This window comes from Oncorhynchus masou, chromosome 30, assembly GCF_036934945.1.
Source record: "Oncorhynchus masou masou isolate Uvic2021 chromosome 30, UVic_Omas_1.1, whole genome shotgun sequence".
NCBI lineage: Eukaryota > Metazoa > Chordata > Actinopteri > Salmoniformes > Salmonidae > Oncorhynchus > Oncorhynchus masou.
In genome coordinates this window covers 54,462,573-54,485,161 of record NC_088241.1, presented here as the reverse complement: position 1 = coordinate 54,485,161, position 22,589 = coordinate 54,462,573, and the positions used below count along the sequence as shown (strand labels likewise).

At 43.0% G+C, this 22,589-nt stretch overlaps 1 protein-coding gene across 1 annotated transcript; it reads left to right on the top strand.

The window, feature by feature from the left end:
* The first annotated feature begins 10,022 nt into the window (after nt 1–10,022).
* LOC135523189 (SH2 domain-containing protein 1B-like) lies at nt 10,023–19,923 on the top strand. Its single transcript, XM_064949910.1, has 4 exons — nt 10,023–10,467; nt 18,398–18,461; nt 18,545–18,713; nt 18,848–19,923. Exons 1-4 carry the CDS (start codon nt 10,328–10,330, stop codon nt 18,886–18,888), a joined length of 414 nt encoding a protein of 137 aa, XP_064805982.1. The 5' UTR covers nt 10,023–10,327; the 3' UTR covers nt 18,889–19,923.
* Nucleotides 19,924–22,589: the final 2,666 nt, after the last annotated feature.

The window sequence follows — 22,589 nt, the reverse complement described above, 5'->3', positions numbered from 1 at the left end:
AGTTGAACTTCAATTGTGCAGGCTAATACCAGTTGAGATGGTTTAGTTCAGGGGCCAATGCAGTGGCCTTCTGTTAATTCTGTAGACTTTGGGGGGCGATGATCTGGACCATGGACTGGGTAAGCGGTTGGTCTATGGAGTCTTAGACCACCAAGTTTAGGGCAGGGTCAGCCAGCATTCCTCCTGAAGAGCTACTCTCCTGAGGACCTTGATTCTCCAGGTGGGGAGCCAGGTCCTGATCATTCTCCAGGTGAGGAGCTAGGACCAGATCATTTTCCAGGTGAAGGGTCAGATCCTGATCATTCTCCAGTTGAATTGTCAGGTCCTGATCATTATCCAGGTGGGGAGCCAAGTCCTGATCATTCTCTAGGTGAAGAGTCAGGTCCTGATCATTCTCCAGGTGGGGAGCCAGGACCAGATCATTTTCCAGTTGAATTGTCAGGTCCTGATCATTATCCAGGTGGGGAGCCAGGTCCTGATCATTCTCTAGGTGAAGAGTCAGGTCCTGATCATTCTCTAGGTGGGGAGCCAGGTCCTGATCATTCTCCAGGTGGGGAGCCAGGTCCTGATTATTCTCCAGTTGAAGAGTCAGGTCCTGATCATTCTCTAGGTGAAGAGCCAGGCTGAGGCCACTACCAGGTCATTCTGTTTACCTTCTGGATTAAGATAACCCTGGTGAAGAGCCAGGCTGAGGCCACTCTGTCATCTGGCTATGACTGGATAACACTGTAGACAGAGAGATTGTAGGCGACTGTGTGTGTCGAATCAAATGCATTTGTCACATGCTTCGTAAACAGAAGCTGTAGACTAACATTTAAATGCTTACTTACCATAGACTGGCTAAGTGGTTGGTCTATGGGCCTACCGGCCTTCCTTCAAGATCTTACCATCTGGTCAGCCCTGGTCAGAGACACGGATACACACACACACAGGTCAGAGAGTTATCCAGCAGGTCATAGCGAGGCTAACCTCTAACCTCAGTGGATGTTCTATGGTTAGTTAGTCAGTGATTAGTATCATTAGGTGATTAGGTAATCAGAGATTAAACCTCTCAGAATATTAACCTCTCTGGGGAACTAGAGCATGAGATAACCACTCAAACAAACGGTGTGTTTGTGTGTTGTAGTTCACCCTATAACATCACCCACCCCTTTTGTAGGCCGTGATTCCATTTCCATTTATTTGGGGGGGGGGACTCAGTTGGGGTCTCAACTTGCTGTTGAGAGTTAGAACAGTGCAATACACAAGGTGACATTTTTTATGTGGTTTTGCATCAGCAGCTTTTCTCTTGTTATGTCAGTCACTTACAGTAACTCAATTAGCCCATGTCAGCTAAATATTTTTAGATTAGTAAATTAGTACAGTGGCTAGCTATCTAAACTTGTAGTAATCATGGTCAAAATACCGACCGGGTGGCCCCCATTGATTTTGTTAGTCACTCTCACTCAGATATCGTTTTAAAAACTACAAACACTTCTCTCCACCCTATGGCAAAATTTGTAGAGTTGCAGGAAATTAGTTATAAAGTTAGGACCCCCGAAAGATCCAGCTCTGATTGCATGGGTGGATGTGGGTACGCAGACCTGCGAGCCACTGCAGCCCATCATGATCAGTTCTGATTTTTGTTGGCCCCCACCTCCATCAAAGTTGCCCATCTCTGCACTACATAACAACATGATATGATCTATCAACATGATTATATTATATATGTACAACATTTTCTAATGTCATTTTTGAAATAATAATCTCAGTGGGCTGATCCAGTCCTGTGGTGAATGGGAAGACCAAGGTGGTGCTGGTCTCAGATTTGAAGACTAGGCTGTAGCTCAGTGGTCTAACCCATGCTTGCAACATTTTCAAAAAAACTATTTTCGCTTTGTCATTATGGGGTATTGTATTGTCATGACTTTCCCTCTTGGATGAGGATCATGGGCGCCAGATCAGCTCCGCACAGAGCTGACAGATAGACAGACCCTCCCTCCCACCAGAGTTTTATGACTTAACAACAGAGTCGTAAATACCTTGCAGGAACTCTCTCTCCCACTCTGCAGAAATGGAAGTTAAAAATGTTATTACCACAGAGAGAGATTTTGCAATACTGTAACATCAAAAGGTTAGACATTGAAACAATAATTCTAACCTAAATAATGTGAGAAAATGGTGGGAACTACTTAAAAACAATCATGTCAAAATCAGTAACTCTAAAAAATGTATACGTTCCAGTTGTCAGGTTTACATCTAAATGTTGTAAAACGTATATGATTAAATATTAAACTATTTGTGAGAAAATTAAATGTGATTTTAAATCCGAATGAGTGGTTGTTGGCGTGCTAAATATCCTTATTTACGATGAGCGTTTTATTCAACTGTATTTCAAATGTATTTATAAAGCCCTTCTTACATCAGCTGATATATCAAAGTGCTGTACAGAAACCCAGCCTAAAACCCCAAACAGCTAGCAATGCAGGTGTAGAAGCACAGTGGCTAGGAAAGACTCCCTAGAAAGGCCAGCAACTAGGAAGAAACCTAGAGAGGAACCAGGCTTTGAGGGGTGGCCAGTCCTCTTCTGCCTGTGCCGGGTGGAGATTATAACAGAACATGACCAAGATGTTCAAATGTTCATAGATGACCAGCATGGTCAAATAATAGTAATCACAGTGAACAGGTCAGGATTCCATAGCCACAGGCAGAACAGTTGAAACTGGAGCAGCAGCATGGCCAGGTGGACTGGGGACAACAAGGAGTCATCATGCCAGGTAGTCCTGAGGCATGGCCCTAGGGCTCAGGTCCTCCGAGAGAGAGAAAGAAAGAAAGAGAGAATTAGAGAGAGCATACTTAAATTCACACAGGACACCGGATAAGACAGGAGAAATACTCCAGATACAACAGACTGACCCTAGCCCCCCAACAGAATAAATACTGGAGGCTGAGACAGGAGGGGTCAGGAGACACTGTGGCCCCATCCAATGATACCCCCGGACAGGGCCAGACAGGCAGGATATAAACCCACCCACTTTGCAAAAGCACAGCCCCCTCACCAATAGAGGGATATCTTCAACCACCAATTTACCATCCTGAGACAAGGCCGAGTATAGCCCACAAAGATCTCCGCCACGACACAACCCAAGAGGGGGAGGCAACCCAGACAGGAAGATCACGTCAGTGACTCAACCCACTCAAGTGACGCACCCCTCCGAGGGAAGGCATGGAAGAGGACCAGTAATTCAGTGACTCAGGCCCCGTAATAGGGTTCTCTCTCCACTGGAATTCACTGCCTCTAACCCTGTTACGGGGGCTAAGTCACTGTCTTACTGGTCCTCTTCCATGCCGTTCCTAGGAGGGGTGCGTCACTTGAATGAGTTGAGTCCCTGATGTGATCTCCCTGTCCATGTTGGCGCCCCCCCTCAGGTTCGTGCCCTGAGGGAGATCTTTGTGGGCTATATTCGGCCTTGTCTTAGGATATTAAGTTGGTGGTTGAAGATACAGTGCCTTGCGAAAGTATTCGGCCCCCTTGAACTTTGCGACCTTTTGCCACATTTCAGGCTTCAAACATAAAGATATAAAACTGTATTTTTTTGTGAAGAATCAACAACAAGTGGGACACAATCATGAAGTGGAACGACATTTATTGGATATTTCAAACTTTTTTAACAAATCGAAAACTGAAAAATTGGGCGTGCAAAATTATTCAGCCCCCTTAAGTTAATACTTTGTAGCGCCACCTTTTGCTGGACCAATTCAGTTTGTCTGTGATGTGTATGCCGAGGAACTTAAAACTTGCTACTCTCTCCACTGCTGTTCCATCGATGTGGATAGGGGGGTGTTCCCTCTGCTGTTTCCTGAAGTCCACAATCATCTCCTTAGTTTTGTTGACGTTGAGTGTGAGGTTATTTTCCTGACACCACACTCCGAGGGCCCTCACCTCCTCCCTGTAGGCCGTCTCGTCGTTGTTGGTAATCAAGCCTACCACTGTTGTGTCGTCCACAAACTTGATGATTGAGTTGGAGGCGTGCGTGGCCACGCAGTCGTGGGTGAACAGGGAGTACAGGAGAGGGCTCAGAACGCACCCTTGTGGGGCTCCAGTGTTGAGGATCAGCGGGGAGGAGATGTTGTTACCTACCCTCACCACCTGGGGGCGGCCCGTTAGGAAGTCCAGTACCCAGTTGCACAGGGCGGGGTCGAGACCCAGGGTCTTGAGCTTGATGACGAGCTTGGAGGGTACTATGGTGTTGAATGCCGAGCTGTAGTCGATGAACAGAATTCTCACATAGGTATTCCTCTTGTCCAGATGGGTTAGGGCAGTGTGCAGTGTGGTTGAGATTGCATCGTCTGTGGACCTATTTGGGCGGTAAGCAAATTGGAGTGGGTCTAGGGTGTCAGGTAGGGTGGATGTGATATGGTCCTTGACTAGCCTCTCAAAGCACTTCATGATGACGGAAGTGAGTGCTACGGGGCGGTAGTCGTTTAGCTCAGTTACCTTAGCTTTCTTGGGAACGGGAACAATGGTGGCCCTCTTGAAGCATGTGGGAACAGCAGACTGGTATAGGGATTGATTGAATATGTCCGTAAACACACCAGCCAGCTGGTCTGCGCATGCTCTGAGGGCGTGGCTGGGGATGCCGTCTGGGCCTGCAGCCTTGCGAGGGTTAACACGTTTAAATGTTTTACTCACCTCGGCTGCAGTGAAGGAGAGACCGCATGTTTCCGTTGCAGGCCGTGTCAGTGGCACTGTATTGTCCTCAAAGCGGGCAAAAAAGTTATTTAGTCTGCCTGGGAGCAAGACATCCTGGTCCGTGACTGGGCTGGATTTCTTCCTGTAGTCCGTGATTGACTGTAGACCCTGCCACATGCCTCTTGTGTCTGAGCCGTTGAATTGAGATTCTACTTTGTCTCTATACTGACGCTTAGCTTGTTTGATAGCCTTGCGGAGGGAATAGCTGCACTCTTTGTACTCGGTCATGTTACCAGACACATTGCCCTGATTAAAAGCAGTGGTTCGCGCTTTCAGTTTCACGCAAATGCTGCCATCAATCCACGGTTTCTGGTTAGGAAATGTTTTAATCGTTGCTATGGGAACGACATCTTCAACGCACGTTGAAGTCATGACGGATAAAATTCAAATTTTCGGTGACTTTAATATTCACATGGAAAAGTCCACAAACCCACTCCAAAAGGCTTTCGGAGCCATCATCGACTCAGTTGGTTTTGTCCAATATGTCTCCGGACCTAGACACTGCCACACTCATACTCTGGACCTAGTTTTGTCTCGTGGAACAAATATTGTGGATCTTAATGTTTTTCCTTATGATCCTGGACTATTGGACCACCATTTTATTACGTTTGCAATCGCAACAAACAATCTGCTTAGACCCCAACCAAGGATCATCAAAAGCTGGGCTATAAATTCTCGGATAACCCAAAGATTCCTACTGTTGATGCCCTTCCAGACTCCCTCCACCTACCCAAGGATGTCAGAGTACAAAAATCGGTTAACCACCTAACTGGGGAAATAAATGTGACCTTGCGTAATACCCTAGATGCAGTCGCACCCCTAAAAACAAAAAACATTTGTCATAAGAAACTAGCTCCCTGGTATACAGAAAATACTCAAGCCCTGAAGCAAGCTTCCAGATAATTGAAACGGAAATGGCGCTACACCAAACTGGAAGTCTTCCGACTAGCTTGGAAAGACAGTACCATGCAGTATCGAAGAGCCTGCTGTTCGATCATCCTATTTTTCCAGCTTAATTGAGGAGAATAAGAAAAATCGGAAATATATTTTTGATACTGTCGCAAAGCTAACTAAAAAGCAGCATTCCCCAAGAGAGGATGGCTTTCACTTCAGCAGTGATTAATTCATGTACCTCTGAAGAAAAGATTATGATCATTAGAAAGCAAATGATGGAATCCTCTTTAAATCTGCATATTTTTCCAAAGCTTGGTTGTCTTGAGTCTGCATAACACTGCCAGCATCTAGGATCAAGGGAGACACTCAAGTTTTTTATACTATATCTCTTGACACATTGATGAAAATAGTCATCGCCTCTAAACCTTCAAGCTGCATAATGGACCTTATTCCAACTAAACTACTGAAAGAGCTGCTTCCTATGTTTGGTCCTCCTATGTTGAACATAATAAACGGCTCTCTATCCACCGGCTGTGAACCAAACTCACTAAAAGTGGTAGTAATAAAGCCTCTCTTGAAAAAGCCAAACCTTGACACAGAAAATATAAAAATACTATCGGCCTATGTTGAATCTCCCATTCCTCTCATAACTGTTAGAAAAAGCTGTTGCGCAGCAACTCACTGCCTTCCTGAAGACAAACAATGTATATGAAACACTTCATTCTGGTTTTAGACCCCATAATAGCACTGAGACTGCACTCATGAAGGTGGTAAATTGCCTTTTAATGGCGTCAGACCAAGGCTCTGCATATGTCCTAGCCTCCCTACACTGGCTTCCTGTTAAGGCTAGGGCTGATATCAAGGTTTTACTGCTAACCTATAAAGAATAACATGGGCTTGCTTTTCCCTCTCTCTCCGATTTGGTCCTGCCATACATACCTACAAGTACGCTATGGTCACAAGACGCAGGCCTCCTTACTGTCCCTAGAATTTCTAAGCAAACAGCTGGAGGCAGGGCTTTCTCCCATAGAGCTCCATTTTTATGGAATGGTTTGCCTATCCATGTGAGAGACACAGACTCGGTCTCAACCTTTAAGTCTTTATTGAAGACTCATCTCTTCAGTAGGTCCTATAATTGAGTGTAGTCTGGCCCAGACGTGTGAAGGCGTCACTTGAATGGGTTGAGTCACTGACGTGATCTTCCTGACTGTGTTGGCGCCCCCTCAGGTTCGTGCCGTGGGGAAGATCTTCAAGGGCTATGCTCAGCCTTGTCTCAGGGTAGTAAATTGGTGGTTTGAAGATATCCCTCTAGTGGTGTGGTGGCTGTGCTTTGACAAATTGGGTGGGGTTATATCCTGCCTGGTTGGCCCTGTCCGGGGTATCGTCGGAAGGGGCCACAGTGTCTCCCGACCTCTCCTGTCTCAGCCACCAGTATTTATGCACCAATTGTTTGTGTGTCGGGGGGCTAGTGTCAGTCTGTTATATCTGGAGTATTTCTCCTGTCTTATCCGGTGTCCTGTGTGAATTTCAGTATGCTCCTTCTAATTCTCTCTCTCTCCCACCCGGTCGTGCTGCTCCTCCAGTTTCAACTGTTCTGTCTGTGGCTATGGAACCCTGACCTATTCACCGGACGTGTTACCCTGTCGCGGACCTACTGTTTTCAACCCTCTCTCTACGGAACCTGCTGTCTTGAACTCTGAATGCTCGGCTTTGAATAGCCAACTGACATTTACTCCTGAAGTGCTGACCTGTTGCACACTCTACAACCACTGTGATTATATTATTTTATCCTGCTGGTCATCTATGAACGTTTGAACATCTTGGCCATGCACTGTTACAATCTCCACCCGGCACAGCCAGAAGAGGACTTGCCACCTTTCAGAGACTGGTTTCTCTCTAGTTGTCTTCCTAGATTCCTTCCTTTCTAGGGAGTTCTTCCTGGCCACTGTGCTTCTACATCTGCATTGCTTGCTGTTCGTGTCACGTCTGCTCCCGCTCTTCCCCCCCTGGCGCTTGAGGGCTCCTGCCAGTTCGTTGGTCTTCCACGCCCCAACCGGCTTGCCCAGCGCCCATGTCTCGGCGAGTTCACCCACGTGGGACGCCGGGTGGTGCCCCTTGGGGGGGAAAAGCCCCCCCCCCCCGGCGGCTCAGGGCGCCAGGCTGCCCTGCATCACTCACTCCTGCCATCTATTACGCACACCTGCCTTCCTCGTCAGGTTTCCATCCCACGTCACACTCCACCGGATCTTTGGGCTCCCTCTCTGCAGCGGGATCGACAAGCGTCTTGCCTCCATGCCTGAGTCGGCTCGCCAGGCTCCCACGCTCCTGCCGGTTCGTTGGGCTTCTATGCCCCAACCGGCTTGCCCAGCGCCCATGTCTCGGCCGGTTCGCCCAGGTGGGATGCCGGGTGGCGCCCCTAGAGGGGGGGTACTGTCACGTCTGCTCCCGCTCTTCCCGCACCTGACGCTAGAGGGCGCCAGGCTGCCCTGCATCACGCACTCCTGCCATCTATTATGCACACCTGCCTTCCCTCGTCACACGCATCAGCGGTATTGAACTCCCCTGGACTCACTCATCACCTGTTTATTACCACCCCTATATTTGTCAGTTCCCCTGCTCTGTTCCCTGCTGCTGGATTAATTGTTTGTTTTTTCTGTGTTACTCGTTTGCTGATGCTGTTCCTGTCTCGTTCCATGTCCGTTCTATACTAAATGTTTGACTCCCCGTACCTGCTTCGTCTCTCCAGCGTAATCCCATGTGACAGTTTGGGGTTTTAGGCTGGGTTTCTGTATAGCACTTTGTGACATTGGCAGATGTATAAAGGGCTTTATAAATTAATTTGATTGATTGATTCATTCTCTCTGCTATCGTATGGCAAGTGGTACCGGAGCGCCAAGTCTAGATCCAAGAGGCTTCTCAACAGCTTCTACCCCCAAGCCATTAGACTCCTGAACATCTAATCAAATGGCTACCCAGACTATTTGCACACCCCCCTCTTTTACGCTGCTGCTACTCTGTTTATTATCTATGCATAGTCATTTTAATAACTCTACCTACATGTACATATTACCCCAATTACCCCGACTAACCGGTGCCCGTGCACATTGACTCTGTACCAGTACCCCCTGTATATAGTCTCACTATTGTTATTTTACTGCTGCTCTTGAATTATTTTTTACTTTTTTTTTGGGGGGGGTGTCTTTTTCTTAAAATTGCATCTTTGGTTAAGGGCTTGTAAGTAAGTGTTTCACCTGTTGTATTCAGCGCATGTTTATGAATCCCCCCCAACACACACACACCTTTACCTGCACAAAATTGGAATCAGTCATATAACTTTTGGATTAACCAATTAACCAAAGGATCCATCAAACACATTTGGGGTGTCATCATATAGTGCTCTCTGACTTGTGGTCAGACTAGCTCAGGTGGAATAAACATAAACTTGCACTTATTTTAATACAAAATTGAATGTCATTGAGAAAACAGAAAGTATATGTAATCTGATTACAATATTTTTGCTGGTAATGCAATTGGTTACAGTTATTTTTTGTAAACACAAACACACACACACACACACACACACACACACACACACACACACACACACACACACACACACACACACACACACACACACACACACACACACACACACACAACCTGATGATTGTGCCAGTTGAACTTTTCGGCTATCAGTATCCTTTTCCGCACAAGTTGTTTGAAAAAGTAACTGTAATAATGTTACTTGTTACATTACTCTGTTACTCATAAAAGTAACGTGTTACCCCCAACACTGGTTACGGGGCATTCTGACTCTGGTTGAATAGAAGTAGGTTAATCAGTCTGTAAACATTGGAAAACGAAGTATGAGCTACTGTCCAGCAACTGAGTTATTTCGAGAGTGACTAGCAGCAACACTGATTATCTAACCTGGTGGTAGGTTAGGAGAATTAACATAACAGGTTAGAATAATTAAGTTAAGGTGAGGAAGAGGGTTAGGGTATGTCTCTCTCTTTCTCAATTCAGTTTTGAATTCAATTCAAGGGGCTTTATTGGCATTGTAAACATATGTTAACATTGCCAAAGCAAGTGAAGTAAATAATAAACAAAAGTGGAATAAACAATCAAAATTAACAGTAAACATTTCCAAAACAATAAAGACATTTCAAATGTCATATTATGTGCAAATAGTTAAAGTACAAAAGGGAAAATAAATAAACATAAATATGGTTGTATTCACAATGGTGTTTGTTCTTCACTGGTTGCCCTTTTTTTCTCTCTCTCTCTCTCTCTCTCTCTCTCTCTCTCTCTCTCTCACACACACTTCCTGTGATCGTGCGGCCGCAGAGGCGTGTTTGAAAGAGGGTCTGTGAGATATTGAACCTTTGAAGAGTGTTCTCTGTCTGTGTCTGTCTCTGCTCTCACTGCAGATTATGGAGAGATTGGTTGATTGATTATCAGAGAGTAACTTTACCAACGCTACCTCTGCTAGCTTCTCTCTGTGGTGAGGAGACAGAGAACACAGGGAGAGGAGAGGACAGACGAGAAAGAGAAGAGTGGAGTGAAGAAGCAGGGAAGAGTATCAAAAGAAGAGGTGAGGACTGACTGAGGAGAGTGGGAGGACCAGGCCTGGACTGATACAGGAAGAGCGGTAGAGAGGGAGGGTGTTGACCCCGTTGCCCCGCTGTTGGGATAGTTACAATGGAATCGCCTCCATTGATGTACCACGGGGCAATCAGTAAACTGGACTGTGAGGATCTGCTGGGGAAGAAGGGGAAGGATGGAGCCTACCTCATCAGAGACAGCGAAACAATCCAAGGAGCCATGTGTCTGTGTGTCTAGTGAGTATTACACTCCTTGTTCTTTTTACAGAAATGTAGGACGTTTAATGTACATCAATCCATCATCCAAGCATTTTATAAATGCTTTATAGAATCCATCCTAGTTTTAATATTGCAGGGTGGTTTGGTGCTTTAGGGAACACTAGTTAGTACTCATTGGAGAAAGCCAGGAACCCCTGTGACATCTATAAAAAAAATGAGTGAGGAAGAAGGGTAACAATTAACCTTACACATTACACACTTGATGATCAGTACAGCCCCCTACCCTCCATGGCTAATTGTATGTGGACACCTGCTCGTCAAACATGGACATTAATATGGAGTTGTTCCCCCCTTTGCTGCTATAACAGCGTCCACTCTTCTTGGAAGGCTTTCCACTAGATGTTGAAACATTGCTGCAGGGACTTGCTTCCATTCATCCAGAAGAGCATTAGTGAAGTTGGGCACTAATGTTGGGTGTTTAGGCCTGTCTCACAGTCAGCATTCCAATTCATCCCAAAGGTGTTCAATGGAGTTGAGGTCAGAGATCTGTGCAGGTCAGTCAAGTTCTTCCACATCGATCTCAACAAACCATTTCTGTATGGACCTCACTTTGTGCATGGGTGCATTGTCATGCTGAAACAGGAAAGAACCTTTCCCAAACTGTTGCCACAGAGTTGGAAGCACAGAATTGTCTAGAAGGTCATTGTATTCTGTAGCATTAAGATTTCACTGCACTGGAACTAAGGGGCCTACCCTAAACCATGAAAAACAGCCACAGACCATTATTCTTCCTCCATCAAACTTTATAGTTGGCACTATGGATTCGGGCAGGTAATGTTCTCCTGGCATCTGCCAAACCAAGATTCATCCACCGGACTGCCAGATGGTGAAGCGTGATTCATCACTCCAGAGAATGCGTTTCCACTGCTCCAGATCCCAATGGCGGTGAGCTTTACACCACTCCAGCCGACGCTTCGCATTGATCATGGGGATCTTAGGCTTGTGTGTGGCTGATTGGCCAGGAAACCCATTTCATGAAACTCCCAATGAACAGTTATTGTGCTGACGTTGCTTCCAGAGGCAATAACAGCTTCACAATAACAGCACTTACAGTTGACCAGGCAGCTCAAGCAGGGCAGAAATTTGATGAACTGACTTGTTGGAAAGGTGGCATCCTATAACGGTGCCATGTTGAAAGTCATTCTATTTTTTATTATTTTATTTTGTTACATATAGATTGTGGCTTCCACAATGTATGTAATTGTAATTGTCTCCATCATTTCCAATCTCCCATATATTTTTTCTGTAAATATATTAAAATATTATTTTTTTTTAAGAAAAAAAAGTCCTATATTATTTTCCCCTAACCCTGCCACCACTCCCCTAATTGGAGTAAACTAGTGGACAACAACACTAAGCTTCTACTTCCAGCTTATATATACTATATACATTTTACGGATACAGTATATATTACAATAGTTATCTTTTGTTTGTTTTTAGTGGTATAAGCTGGTATACTTTTTTATTTATCACAAATTTCTTTAACCAATTTTGCTCTTTAATGTAGGGCAGACAGACAACTGCCTTACTTTCTCCCCCTTCCACTTGCCTCTTCCATTTTTGCAGTAATGCTGCAATTAGTTGGTTGTCATTTTTAATAGAGCGTATGTAACGGATGTGAAACGGCTAGTTTAGTTAGCGGTGCGCTAAATAGCGTTTCAATCGGTGACGTCACTTCCTCTGAGACCTTGAAGTAGTAGTTCCCCTTGCTCTGCAATGGCCGCGGCTTTTGTGGAGCGATGGGTAACGACGCTTCGTGGGTGACTGTTGTTGATGTGTGCAGAATGTCCCTGGTTCGCTCCTGGGTATGGGCGAGGGGACGGTTTAAAATTTATACTGTTACACATATATTTACATAGACATAGATACATATATTTACAATAGAGCATATATTTACATATATTTTTTGTTAGCTACAAGTGTGACATGGGTATCAATAGTCCCGTTTAATTTTGTCTGCCTTGCCATTCCAAATAAAATGGAATATTTTTTACTCATTTAATTCAAAAAACTGTTTGCTAGGTGTAGGCAAGGCCATAAGCAAATAGGTAAACGGGGATATGACTAAAGAGTTATCATGGTGATTTGTCCACAAATGGGCAGGTATTTTCCTTTCCATGGTAGCAAGATCTTATTTATTTTGCTAACTTACTATAAAAATGTATTGTAGTGAGAGCATTTTTTTCTTTCGGGGTATGAACACTGAGTATGCGCATTTCACCATCAGACCATTTTATTGGTAAACTATACGGTAATGTAAAAGTTAGATTTTTTTATTGATCCAATACGCAATATGGTACATTTATTATAATTTGATTGTATCCAGAAAGGTTAGCAAATGTATTTAGATCCTCTATGAGGCTGTGGAGGGATCCAAATTGTGGATTTAAAAGAAAACACCTTTTTTAAGCACTGGATTTCTAGGCCCTTGATAGTATTATTGGATCTGATTTTAATAGATAACATTTTGATGTCATAATAAATAGATATGCCGATAGTAGACAACCTTGTTTTACTCCTCTTGACAGTTTAATACTTTCTGAGAAATATACATTATTTACTATTTTACACCTAGGGTTACTATATATATAACTTTAACCCATTGTATAAGAGATTTTCCAAAATTGAAATTATCCAGGAATTCATATATAAATTCCAGTCGTACTTTATCAAAAGCCTTTTTAAAGTCAGCTATGAATACCAGGCAATGTTTCACAGATTTTTCATAGTGTTCTACTGTTTCCAGTACTTGTCTTATATTATCTCCAATTTATTGTCCATGTAAAAAAACCTGTCTGATTAGGATGAATAATATACGACTATACCTTTTTAATTCTATGCACTATAAATGTTTCTAGATTTTTTTGCATCACAACATTGAAGTGTAAGGGGCCTCCAATTGTTTAAATGGACTGGATCTTTATATTTACCACTTGGGTCCTGTTTCAGTAATAATGAAATCAGACCTAGTTGAGTATCTAATAATATACCATTTTTATAGGAATGGTTAAAACATGCTAATAATGGTCCTCTGAGTACATCAGAAAAGGTTTGGTAGCCCTCAACCGGTATGCCATCCATCCTTAGACTTTTCCCAGACTTAAATACTTTAATTTTATCAAGAAGTTCCTCCACTGTAATTTGGCATTCACATGATTCATTCTGTATAGCTGTTAATTTTACATTATTAAAAAAAATCTTTACAATTAACTTTGGCTAGTGGAGATGAAAGGAAAACATATGCTTAAAGTACTTTGCTTACTTTGCTTCTTTCAATATGTAATTTGGTGAACATGGGTGACTCCGTCATTTGTAACACGTTTCAGTCAATTATTTGTGTGAGTATTGCTATGTTGAAGATTTAAAAATAATTTGGTGCATTTTTCCCCATATTCCATCCAGTTCGCTTTGTTATAATATCTTCTTTCTTGAATAAGTTCCTCCAGTTCTTTTAGTTTTTCCTCTAACTTGTTCTTATTCTATGGTACAGATTTTATTGCTATATATCTACTGCCAGTGTTTGTCTCTGGAGATTGTATGGCTGTGTGCTCGATTTTGTACACCTGTCAGCAATGGGTGTGGGTCAAATTTGAAGGGATTTCCACCTACTTTTGGCCATGTACAGTCATGGCCAAAAGTTTTGAGAATAACACAAATATTAATTTTCACAAAGCCTGCTGCCTCAGTATCTTTAGATATTTTTGTCAGATGTTACTATGAAATACTGAAGTATAATTACAAGCATTTCATAAGTTTCAAAGGCTTTTATTGATAATTACATGAAGTTGATGCAAGGAGTCAATATTTGAATCATTTGTGTTGACCCTTCTTTTTCAAGACCTCTGGAATCTGCACTGGCATGCTGTCAATTAACATCTGAGTCACATCCTGGCTGATGGCAGCCCATTCTTGCATAATCAATGCTTGGAGTTTGTCAGAATTTGTGGGTTTTTGTTTGTCCACCAGCCTCTTGAGGATTAACCACAAGTTCTCAATGGGACAAAGGTCTGGGGAGTTTCCTGGCCATGGACCCAAAATACACTGCTCAAAAAAATAAAGGGAACACTTAAACAACACAATGTAAGTCCAAGTCAATCACACTTCTGTGAAATGGAAATTATAGGCAATTAGCAAGACACCCCCAATAAAGGAGTGGTTCTGCAGGTGGTGACCACAGACCACTTCTCAGTTCCTATTCTTCCTGGCTGATGTTTTGGTCACTTTTGAATGCTCGCGGTGCTTTCACTCTAGTGGTAGCATGAGACGGAGTCTACAACCCACACAAGTGGCTCAGTGCAGCTCATCCAGGATGGGACATCAATGCGAGCTGTGGCAAGAAGGTTTGCTGTGTCTGTCAGCGTAGTGTCCAGAGCATGGAGGCGCTACCAGGAGACAGGCCAGTACATCAGGAGATGTGGATTAGGCCGTAGGAGGGCAACAACCCAGCAGCAGGACCATGAGGGTGGTATGAGGGCCCGACGTCCACAGGTGGGGGTTGTGCTTACAGCCCAACACCGTGCCGGACGTTTGGCATTTGCCAAAGAACACCAAGATTGGCAAATTCGCCACTGGCGCCCTGTGCTCTTCACAGATGAAAGCAGGTTCATACTGAGCACATGTGACAGACGTGACAGAGTCTGGAGACGCCGTGGAGAACGTTCTGCTGCCTGCAACATCCTCCAGCATTACCGGTTTGGCGGTGGGTCAGTCATGGTGTGGGGTGGCATTTCTTTTGGGGGCCGCACAGCCCTCCATGTGCTCGCCAGAGGTAGCCTGACTGCCATTAGGTACCGAGATGAGATCCTCAGACCCCTTGTGAGACCATATGTTGGTGTGGTTGGCCCTGGTGCGGTTGGCCATGTGGCTGGAGGGTGTCAGCAGTTCCTGCAAGAGGAAGGCATTGATGCTATGGGCTGGCCCGCCCATTCCCCAGACCTGAATCCAATTCAGCACATCTGGGACATCATGTCTCGCTCCATCCACCAACGCCACGTTGCACCACAGACTGTCCAGGAGTTGGCGGATGCTTTAGTCCAGGTCTGGGAGGAGATCCCTCAGGAGACCATCTGCCACCTCATCAGGAGCATGCCCAGGCGTTGTAGGGAGGTCATACAGGCACGTGGAGGCCACACACACTACTGAGCCTCATTTTGACTTGTTTTAAGGACATTACATCAAAGTTGGATCAGCCAAATCCAGACCTCCATGGGTTGATAAATTTGATTTCCATTGATAATGTTTGTGTGATTTTGTTGTCAGCACATTCAACTATGTAAAGAAAAAAGTATTTAATAAGAATATTTCATTCATTCAGATCTAGGATGTGTTATTTTAGTGTTCCCTTTATTTTTTGAGCAGTGTATATATGTTTCGTTCCCCGAGCCACTTAGTTATCACTTTTGCCTTATGGCAAGGTGGTCCATCATGCTGGAAAAGGGGCGGCAGGGTAGCCTAGTGGTTAGAGTGTTGGACTAGTAACCGGAAGGTTGCAAGTTCAAATCCCGAGCGGACAAGGTAAAAATCTGTTGTTCTTCATCTGAACAGGCAGTTGACCAACTGCAGTTATTGAAAATAAGCAGAGATTCAGCAGAGAAAATAACTTTTCAGCAGTCCAGTCGCTGTACCTTTTGCAGAATATCAGTCTGTCCCAAATGTTTTTCCTGGAGAGAAGTGACTTCTTTGCTGCCCTTCTTGACACCAGGCCATCCTCCAAAAGTCTTTGCCTCACTGTGCGTGCAGATGCACTCACACCTGCCTACTGCCAATCCTGAGCAAGCTCTGTACTGATGGTGCCCTGATATTTGTACTATTTTCTACATTGTAGAATAATAGTGAAGACATCAGAACTATGAAATAACAAATACGGAATCATCTACTAACCAAAAAAGTGTTAAACAAATAAAAAAATATGTTATATTTGAGATTCTTCAATGTAGCCACCCTTTGCCTTGATGACAGCGTTGCACACTCTTAGCATTCTCTCAGCCAGCTTCATGAGGTAGTCAGCTGGAATTGCATTTCAATTATCAGGTGTGCCTTATTAAAAGTTAATTTATGGAATTTCTTTCCTAATTAGTGCATTTGAGCCAATCAGTTGTGTTATGACAAGTCAGAGTTTGTATACAGAAGATAGCTCTATTTGGTAAAATACCAAGTGTCACGTGTGCTCCCTCTCTGGACTCTAGGTCACCAGTCTGCTGTTTGCACACCTGTCACGTGCATCAGCACCTAATGACACTCACCTGGACTCCATCACCTCCTTAATTACCTGCCCGATTTGTGTCACTCCCTTTGGTTCATTCCCCAGATGTTGTTTCTGTTTCATGTCTGTATGCTGTTAGTGTTTCTTGTTTTGTATTATGTTCCGTTTCTTTATTAAATATTCACTCACTGTACTTTCTTCCCGACTCTCAGCGCACATCGCTACACCAAGTCCATATTATGGCAAGAACAGCTAAAATAAGCAAAGAGAAATGACAGTCCATCATTACTTTAAGACATGGTCAGTCATTACGCAAAAGCCATCAAGCGCTATGATGAAACTGGCTCTAATGAGGACCGCAACAGGAAAGGAAGGCCCAGAGGTACTTCTGCTGCAGAGGAAAAGTTCATTAGATTTACCAGCCTCAGAAATTGCAGTCCACTGAGTTCAAGTAACAGACAATCTCAACATCAACTGTTCAGAGGAGACTACGTGAATCAGGCCTTCATGGTCGAATTGCTGCAAAGAAACCACTACTAAAGGACACCAATAAGAAGAAGAGACTTGCTTGGGCCAAGAAACACGAGCAATGGACATTAGATCGGTGGAAATCTGTCCTTTGGTCTGATGAGTCCAAATTTGTCACGTTCACTGTCTTCAAACTCCCTGTCATAGATGAGCCAAGGTGCAACGTGCATGTAATTCCACATCTTTTAATAAAGTGAAACTTTCACACAAAAAATCAGGTAAACAGAAACCCGAACGTGATGCAACCGTGGCGCACACAAACACACACAGAAAATAAATAATTACCCACAACATTAGGTGGGAAAAGGGCTGCCTAAGTATGATTCCCAATCAGAGACAACGATAGCTGCCAAAAACAAAGAAATAGAAAACATAGAATGCCCACCCAAATCACACCCTGACCTAACCAAATAGAGAAATAAAACGGCTCTCTAAGGTCAGGGCGTGACAAAATTAGAGATTATTGGTTCCAACCACCGTGTCTTTGAGACGCATAGTACTTGAACAGATGATCTCCGCATGTGTGGTTCTCACCATGAAGCATGTAGTAGGAAGGTGCTTTGCTGGTGACACTGTCTGTGATTTATTTAGAATTCAAGGCACGTTCTGCAGCGATACGCCATCCCATCTGGTTTGCACTTAGTGGGACTATCATTTGTTTTTCAAACAGGACATTGACCCAACACACCTCCAGGCTGTGTAAGGGCTATTTGACCAAGAAAGAGAGCGATGGAGTGCTGCATCAGATGACCTGGCCTCCACAATCAATCACCCGATCTCAAACCAATTGAGATGGTTTGGGATGAGTTGGACCACAGAGTGAAGGAAAAGCAGCCAACAAGTGCTCAGCATATGTGGGAACTCCTTCAAGACTGTTGGAAAAGCATTCCAGATGAAGCTGGTTGTTAGAATGCCAAGAGTGTGCAAAGCTGACATCAAGGCAAAGGGTGGCTACTTTGAAGAATCTCAAATATAAAATATATTTTGATTTGTTTAGCACTTTTTTGTTTACTATATGATTCCATATGTGTTATTTCATAGTTTGTCTTCACCATTATTCTACAATGTAGAAAATAGCAAAAAATAAAGAAAACCCCTTGAATGAGTAGGTGTTCAAACGTTTGACTGCTGCTCTATTTGTGTGTTGTGTTTCTGCAGTAAAAAGAAGGTGGTGTATACCTACAGAATCCTCCAGACCCACACTGGAAGCTACACCCTGCAGGTACACCCTGTGTGTGTGTGTGTGTGTGTGTGTGTGCGCTTACGTTTGTATGTGTTTCTGATGGTCTGTCTGTCTGTGTGTAGACAGCGTCTGGTGTAGAGGAGAAATTCTTTAAGACGTTAAAGGAGCTGGTCCGCCATTATAAGCGTCGGGGGCAGGGATTGGCTCAGCATCTGCGCCACTCAGTCAAGCGGAAGACACTGCTACAACTTCCCGCCCCCAATGTCATCGACGAGGTGCCTGATTATGAAAGTAAGTAACACTGTCTGTTAGTTTCACTTCCATCTGTCACTGACTTTTTTCAGACCTTTATCAGATGTCCAGATCGTTATCATCCTTAAATACCCACTCACTACTTGTCCTTTCTCTATCCCTCTCTTGTCTAGATGTGGATGCATCAGACTACGTTGTTGTCCTGCCCTCTTGATTCAGCAGCACACCCCTGACCTACATCATCTATGAGCCTGTAAATATCTAGGTGTGGTGCCCGCAGGCAGGTTTTTATTTTTTTTTTTAAATCCTGATGCCATGGGCGGATTGGTCATCTGCCATTTGCTCGAAATGCCAGATGAGCTGGTCAAATGTTAACCCATAGGGCCTGTCTAATTCATTTCTTCTTTTTAGGTAAATTATCATTATCTGGCTAATACTGTAATTGGGGCCTCTAAGGAAAAAAATGGGCTGGTGTTAGAAATGCCAGGGCTGATTTTTGGTCTCAGTCCGCCCCTTCCTTATGCAATGTGTTGTGTGCTGTTCTGTGTGCTATGGATACAGAAGATTGTCAGAGAGAATAGTGTTTGTCTGGTTGTTGAAGTGGAAGTTCAAATCTAATTTTATTTGTCACATGCATGGAATACAATGTGTGTAGACTTACTGTGAAATGCTTGCTTATGAGCCCTTTCCTACTATGCTGAGTCAATTTTTTAAAATATATTTATATACTATAAAATATATAGTAACACAAGAGGAAGAAAAAAACACGAATGAAGCTATATCATAAAAATAATATTTTGTTGGGTGCTTATATTTGTCCTGTCTTACACATCTACAGGTGTGTATTAATACGCATGTGTGAATTGGAAATGAGTTTTTTGCATAATCCACTCTCCCGGAGACACCTTCAGAGAGTGGGGTAACAGGGAGTACCAGTATCAGTACCATATCAATGTATAGAAGTACAAGGTTTTTGAGGTAGATATGTACATAAAGGCAGCGTAAAGTGACTAGGCATCGGGATAGATAATAATAAGAGTGAAATAAAGAACAGAGCAGCATATGTGTGTGTGTGGCGTCAGTATGCGTGTATGTGTTGTGCGAATGTAGTGTATCTAAATGTATGTGGGTTTGTGAGAGTCAGTGTATGTATAATATGTATATATCATCTTGTGAGTGAATACTATCAGTGCACATATGGAGTGTGTGAAACATCCCATAGAAACATTAATATATTTTTGTCACTATGGCATTCCGAATAGAGTTTATTTACTTGTAAAGATTTAGGCCTACTCTGGATAAGACTACTCAGTCTGGGCTACGTAGACATACACACTCATGCTCACACACATCCACTTGTTTTTGTCACACTTGTTTTCTCACCTCTCTGCAAGGTCCCCTGCTGTAGACAGTGTGTTTCACTTTCAGCCTTCCCTGGAACAGAGGACACTGGGGTGTAATCATTACGTCTTGCAATGGAAACCGTTTACCGTCTAAAAACTTAATGGAGGCAAACGGAGCGAAACGGGAATAGACCTACCTGAATTTGTCCAATATGCACTCTCTTTTATCGTTGCAAAATGGTTTGTGTCGAGAAACGGTTTCTATTGCAAAACACTTTGCAGCATGCAAAACATTTTGCAACAGAATATGCGTAATGAATACTCCCCTGATAACCAAATATATATTAATTAATTAGGTGGGACTTGCGACTCATCTTCTTCTTATAATTATTCTGCACGCTACTCCTCTTACACCGTTTTGGCTAGAAAACGCCGTTCAAACTTTATAACATGCGGACTTGTCTGCATTGAGTTGCTTACAATATTTGACTTTATAAATATTTTATACTTTTTAAACTATTGAACTTTTTGGGCTTCTTTTTGTCCTCCATCCACTTCCATGGCATTTCCTCAACATTCTAAAATCATGACTTCAATATTCACTGTAAACAATGTAGCTTTTGACACAAGTCCGCTACTTTGATCAATTTCCCCATAACTTAGACAAAAAAAAATTGAGGGTATGACATCTTGGTCTACTTCTAACTAATTTTGCTAACTTCCATGGAACTTTCAAATGATAACAATTGGAGACCACATTCTAAGCATGAGACAATGAGTAAATATTGTGACTTTTGACATGAATAATCAATTACCTTAAACACTTTTCCCAACAATGCCTTGTAGATAAAAACAGACAGACACACACACCATCCTAACCTTCAACCATACATTCATTCCTTTATCATACCAATCAGTCCAACTTAACCTCCTTTCATCTCTTCAACCCTCCATCCCATTATTTATCTATCCATTTATTTATCTATCCAGTAATAACTATCTTTTAACAGATTTATCATTTGATTAATAATTAACATATGTTTGAAGTAAGGGATAAATTCTTGAGATAAAGTTGATTAATTTCTTTGAAACTTCAACAATGCCTCCTTGTTTTCTGTACTCTACTATTACAGTTTGCCTATACTGTGGTACTCTAGCAGGAGACTGTCTGAAAGTGTAGTAGTCAAAGTGTTGTTATTTGTGATGAAATATGTGCTCAAACTGCCCCACAATCCAAAGTAATAAGGTTGATAGGGTAGTGTATCAAAGTAATCAGACCAATTATTTTATTAAATTTAACTTTGACTATATTTAACTGCTTAAACTTCTTCCACTAACACAAAAATACTTGTAAAGAGTTGAAGCAAGTCCCACCAATTTTTCTTAATGGAAATTACCATCTACTTATGTGTAAATATTGCCAAGCCAATAGGAACATTTTGTGTGAAAGATAAAATGTCTCACTAATAATGTTTCTTGCCTGAATTTATCTACTGAGAATGGAAACAAGAAAATAAGATTAGAAGAAAATGGCTGCACGTGGTTGACCAAATAATGATATTTACAGGCCTGTTGACTTTTCTGGGTTTACTGACGCGACAATACTCCAATGCTGTCCAACCACAGTTTCCACCCCCCTGTATGCAAATTGGGCCACCCATGTCATGACCAACTGAAATGCACAAACCACAGAGCTTCTAAGTATGCAACATCACAAGACTTCCGGAAATGCATGCAAAAAGACCAAATGGTTTGGGGTTTGAGAAGTCAATGAAAGAAGTGAAGAATTCTTCCTTAGTTGTTCCTTTTTCTAAAGGCACAACCTAGATTCAAGCCATTAAGCAAGTTTCCATTGACCCAGGTTTGTTCAACAAAAGCAATGTAGCAAAAAAATTCATTGAGACATGGATAATGGAAACAGCAGATATACAGTGCCTTCAGAAAGTATTCAGACACCTTGACTTTTTCCACATTTTGTTACGTTACAGCCTTACTGTAAATGTATTAAATAAAACATTTCCCTCAGCAATCTACGCACGATACCCCATAATGACATGGCGAAAACAGGTTTTTAGAAATATCTTATTTACATAAGTATTCGGACCCTTTACTATGAGACTCGAAATTGAGCTCAGGTGCATCCTGTTTCCATTGATCATCCTTGAGATGTTTCTACAACTTGATTGGAGTTCACCTGTGTTAACTTCAATTGATTGGACAGCGGTAGGGACTGGGAGACTAGTCAGGATCGAGGCAAAGATGAACGAAGCAAAGTACAGAGAGATCTTTGATGAAAACCTGCTCCAGAGTGCTCAGGATCTCAAACTGGGGTGAAGGTTCACCTTCCAACAGGACAACAACCCTAATCACACAGCCAAGACGACGCAGGAGTGGTCACTGAATGTCCTTGAGTGGCCCAGCCAGAGCCCAGACTTGAACCCGATCGAACATCTCTGGAGAGACCTGAAGGCACTGTAGGATACATTTTCTATAGCTCGACAAAGATGATATCCATTAGACAGGGGTAGATTTTCTTTTGTCTAACTTCCGTTATTGCGACAAATTATGATGG

What these genes read in the sequence shown, in the direction of transcription:
- LOC135523189 (XM_064949910.1), top strand. Translation starts at nt 10,328, where the DNA reads ATGGAATCGCCTCCATTGATGTACCACGGGGCAATCAGTAAACTGGAC. An exon ending in GCCATGTGTCTGTGTGTCTA is followed by an intron (nt 10,468 to 18,397) that starts GTGAGTATTACA and finishes GTGTTTCTGCAG; the next exon opens with TAAAAAGAAGGTGGTGTATA. An exon ending in CGAGGTGCCTGATTATGAAA is followed by an intron (nt 18,714 to 18,847) that starts GTAAGTAACACT and finishes TCTCTTGTCTAG; the next exon opens with ATGTGGATGCATCAGACTAC.